The 4,679-nt window shown below is 35.3% G+C and overlaps 1 protein-coding gene across 1 annotated transcript in view; it reads left to right on the top strand.

Moving 5' to 3' along the window:
- The window catches only part of LOC110266913 (E3 ubiquitin protein ligase DRIP1-like), an 8,819-nt gene continuing 7,475 nt past the window's right edge, over positions 3,336-4,679 (top strand). Inside the window, exons 1-2 of the mRNA XM_021111972.1 lie at positions 3,336-3,403; positions 3,727-3,896. Of these exons, the coding sequence (XP_020967631.1) occupies positions 3,336-3,403; positions 3,727-3,896 (238 nt within the window). The remainder of the gene's footprint in view (positions 3,404-3,726; positions 3,897-4,679) is intronic.

The following is a 4,679-nucleotide window of genomic DNA, read 5'->3' as shown; positions in this document are numbered from 1 at the left end:
AAGTTTCACCTAATTTGAGGTTCCTAGGGCCAAGTTATAGCGCGTCAAAGTTGGTTAAAAATTATGTTTTTACCAAAACCCAAAACCTCAAGTTTTTTTTTTCCAAATTTTCCAATCCAAACCAACCAAATCACAACCATACCATCTCAAGCATTCTCATAATTCACCAAACACTAATCCACTACCTATCAATTACTTAGTCACTCAAAGTACTAATGCTCCATCATCAATTCAACATCATTCATATCACATATATACATATATACAATAATTCTGTCAATTCTAACCACTTCACTATCAACCTAACATATAATTTATATTCAACACCAACTACACCACAATCATCTCAACATTTATTTACTATATCTACTAAATATGCACCATTCACATAATTCAACTTATCCTACGGTCAACTAGCCTAAGTTTTCACGTAACATTATACATTAACTACGAGAAACCAAAACCATACCTTGGATGATTTCCCCCCAAAGCTCAAAACACCAACCTTTAAGCTTCTGGGACTCCTAATAAATTCCAAAGAGCTCTAGCCACTAAAGCTAGAACACAAGCACTCTAATATGCCAATTCAATTTCAATTTAACACAATTTTAATCTAATCCATACAATTCACCACAATTAACACTAGGATTCACAAAATTGGACAAACCATAAGAATTTAAAATTTTCTTACCTTACCCATCGATGATTAGGGTAAAACCCAATAATCATCCAAGGCTAGATTGCACATAAACCATCAAAATCATCAAAATCACTCCATACACAAACCAAATTCGCACAAATGAAGGGGGTAGAGAACTAGGCATATAATTTAGGAATACTTACCACTTTGTTTTGACAGAATTGAAGAACTCGACAAGATGAACACCTGGCTACAAACTGTGCGACGATCGGAGTTTCGGATTGAAAGTTATGGGTGATTGAATGTTTGTATTACTAGTGCACCTAGGGCAAGCTCTCTTCTTCTTCTTCTTCTTCTCTCAGTGGAATGAAATAGAAAGGGGTAAGAGGCTGAATGTTTTGCTTATATTTGGGAGTTGTGTTTGTGGGCTTGGGCCCGCTTGGGTCTGGTTCACCGAATCTAGTCTGTTGGCCTAACTTTGAGCCAAAATCTTTAAAATTAAAGTTTTAATTCATATTCTAAATATTTTTACTTCTTCAAATTTTAAAATTTAATTTTCTCATTTTTCTTGGCTCATAATTAATTTATTAATTAATTTTATATTAATTTTACCAGATTTTACAATGTCGGCTGGGTATATGCTATATGGGTTATAGTGGACAGATTGACAAAGTTGGCTCATTTTCTTTCGATCAAAACTAACTACACATTAGAAAGCTTGTGCGTTTGTACATTAAAGAAGTGGTGTGACTGCATGGAATACCTTCTTCAATTGTGTCCGATAGAGATCTGAGGTTTACATCAAAGTTTTGGGGAGCTTTTCAGAAAGCTTTTAGCACATAGCGGCATCTAAGTACGGCTTATCACCCATAGACAGATGAACAATCAGAACGAACGATCCAGACATTAGAAGATATGCTGAGATCATGTGTAATAGAACAGCAAGAAAACTGGGACAAGCAATTGCCGTTGGTAGAATTTACCTACAACAAAAATTATTAACAGAGTATTGGAATAGCCCATACGAAGCTCTTCATGGATGACGGTGTCAATCTCTACTGTGTTGGCACCAAGGAGAAAAATATAGTGTGTTGGGTCCAGATTTGGTGTAGGAAACAACTGCTCAGATAAAGGAGATTCATAAGAAATTTTAGACGGCACAAAGTCGACAAAAGAGCTATGCTGATAATAGACGTAAGTCTTTAGAATTTAGGGAGAGTGAACATGTTTTCTTAAAAACAAGTCCTACCACCGGTATAGGTCGCACCCTTAGAACCAAAAAGCTAAACCTAGGTACGTAAGTCCTTTTCAGATCCTTAGGAGAGTTGGTCTATTCGCGACACGCACTGCTTAATACGCCATATGTCGCGACGCATGCCGTTCCCCTTTAATTAAGTGACATTAGTCACTAATTATACATTATATAAGGCATAAAAATATTCTCTCTCTCCTCTAGAATCAGCCAAAGCCATGCATGGGAGGAAGAGGGAGGTTTTGTTGATTTTCGGACTTTCGAGCTTGAGTTTTTGAGATCCAGACCCTCACAAAAATTCTAATTCGATAGAAGTGACCGTATCTTCATCCTCTACGTGGTGACGTGTGTTTTGTTCTGTGGAATCGTGAAATGGAGTTGCCCCTGTCAGGAACCAGTTTGACCGAACCAAGGGAGGGGAGGAACCACCAAGTTTCGATGTTTTCGCTCTATTTGATCGATCAGAAACCTCTTCTAGTATCTTGTGTGTGTTTCGTGCTTCATAGAGGTAGGATTTGACTCTTTAATTAGTTAAAATTATGAATAATTGATATATGTGATTGGATTATTGTCTGTTGATGTCTGTTGCTCAAATCTGTGATAGTTGGCTATTGAAATTTAGTTGAATTACTGCTGGATTTGTTGTTGTGTTTCGGCCATAATGAGAAATGAGACATTCAGATGTTGTTGTTGAATAATTGGCTGAAATCTGAGTTATATAATAGTATACAACTGAATTCTGATGGTCGGATTTTGATTTGGAATTAATTATAACTAAATGAGTATTTTGAATGGTGGTTTCGAATAAAAAGGAGCAGAGTGAAGAAAAAAAATGAATTGCAATAAAGGGTTTAAAGCGGAAGACGGTTTTGGGAAAAGTATAATTTTAGTTGAATGAAAAAGATTTTATTTTGAAAATAGAAGAACCATGCCCAATTTACTTATTTTCAATGAAGTTTTAGGTGTTTGAAAGTTTATAAAATATTTTGAATAATTTATAAAGTAACTAGTAAAGACTGGGTCTTTTTTATAAAAGTTTAGAGTTATTTAGAGTAATTTTAAAGTGCGTCAATTTAATTACAGTAACTTGTAGAATATGTCATTTTTCAAAGTTTAAGCATATTTATGTATTTTATTTCAATGGGCATATTTATGCATATTTTTAAAAGTATTTATATAATTTAAGAATAACTCTGAGATATTTGGAAAAGTGATTCTAAAGTTAAATCTCATAACTTGCTCTGTTTCAGTTTATTATTTTAGAGAAATTGTGGTATTATGGATAAAGAATTATTATATATTGAATGTTATTTGATTATGTGATGAGATGATGGAGGTTTTTATTATTTTAGAGAAATTGTGGTATTATAGATAAAGAATTATTATATCTTAAAAGGTATTTGATTATGTGATAAGATGATCGAGGTTTGAAGTGTTACACCAATGACTCTTCTTGTCATCGATTTATCCGGCACATTGCCGAGGAGCGGTACGGGCGCTATAGCCCAAGAGTATGACCCGTCACTTTAATCGTGGGAGTGATCCAGGTGTTATAGCTCGAGAGCGTGCGAACGCTATAACCCAAGAGTATACCGGGCACTATATCCCGAAGCAATGGCAACGAGCTCGAGTAGCCTTATGTATACGAGGATCCTATCCATCACAGCTTCTATATAATAGCCGCAAAGCCTCAAGTTTGTAAGTACATAGTTAAAGATCATCCTTTTCAGTACTCGCTAGCTTCACCCCCTCTTTGATCCTAATGCACCGTATGCTTTTCCACTATCTAGTTATATCCTGATTCTGTCCACTATTTTTTTGACTTCATGCATAGAGGTCCTGTTCCAGCACAACGGGATGGTCAGGCGGTGCCTGAGCCTGGCTCTATTATAGATGACTACATCCCTGAGTCTCCTTCAGTAGATTTGGATATGTCAATAGAGTCTCTTTCTACTCACTCCTCTGATCTTTTCACCATAGAGCATATCAAGACTTCATTCGCAAGTACTAGTCAGCTCTCAGTAGTTTAGTAGATTTCTCCTAGTGGTATAGCTTTCGCAGGCAACAACAATGATGCTAGTCCCCAGAGTACATAAGAGGTCATCGTTATTTCTAACGATGAGGACATCGAGGAGATAGAGATTGTGGATCTGACTTCTGAGGATGATGAGGACCCTAAGATGGATATAGAGCTCGTGGACTTGACTTTTGACAAAGATTAGGTAGCAATATCAGCATCTTCTTTTAGCATCTCTCCGGTTTAGTGTTTCTTTCAGACTCTCAGTTTTGTTTCTCGAGAGACAAGGTTAGAAGACTAGACTAGTCTGGGTATTAGAGTAGGGGCTTTAGATATGGGCCAGACTCCGAAGATGTTTTGAGTTGTATATATGTATATAACTGTGAGGGAGTAACTAATTTTTTATCTTTTGAGTGCTGTGTGTGTGTGTGTCTACATACATACATACATACATATACATACATACATACATACATACATACATATATATATATTATAGTTTATTATCCTGTTTGTATATGTATCTGTTTATTGTTTTGGTTGCGATTTTAATTTTCTTTATGGAAGGTTTTTCATAGAAGTCGAGTTCCGTTAACCCGACTACATGCTTGATATTACTAATAACAGTGTCTGTGTAGTTTTAAGTTGGTAACACTTGATGTTTCGGTATGAGTATGCCATACTGAAAATTAGATCGTTACAATAATAATTATTAATTATATAGTAAAAACATACAATAATTTTTTAGATATTATTTTAATTTTATACTA

The sequence above is a fragment of the Arachis ipaensis genome, chromosome B09, assembly GCF_000816755.2.
Source record: "Arachis ipaensis cultivar K30076 chromosome B09, Araip1.1, whole genome shotgun sequence".
In the NCBI taxonomy this organism is placed as follows: Eukaryota; Viridiplantae; Streptophyta; class Magnoliopsida; order Fabales; family Fabaceae; genus Arachis; species Arachis ipaensis.
Note: the sequence above shows the minus strand (reverse complement) of the source record. Positions and strands in the feature narration are given on the sequence as shown.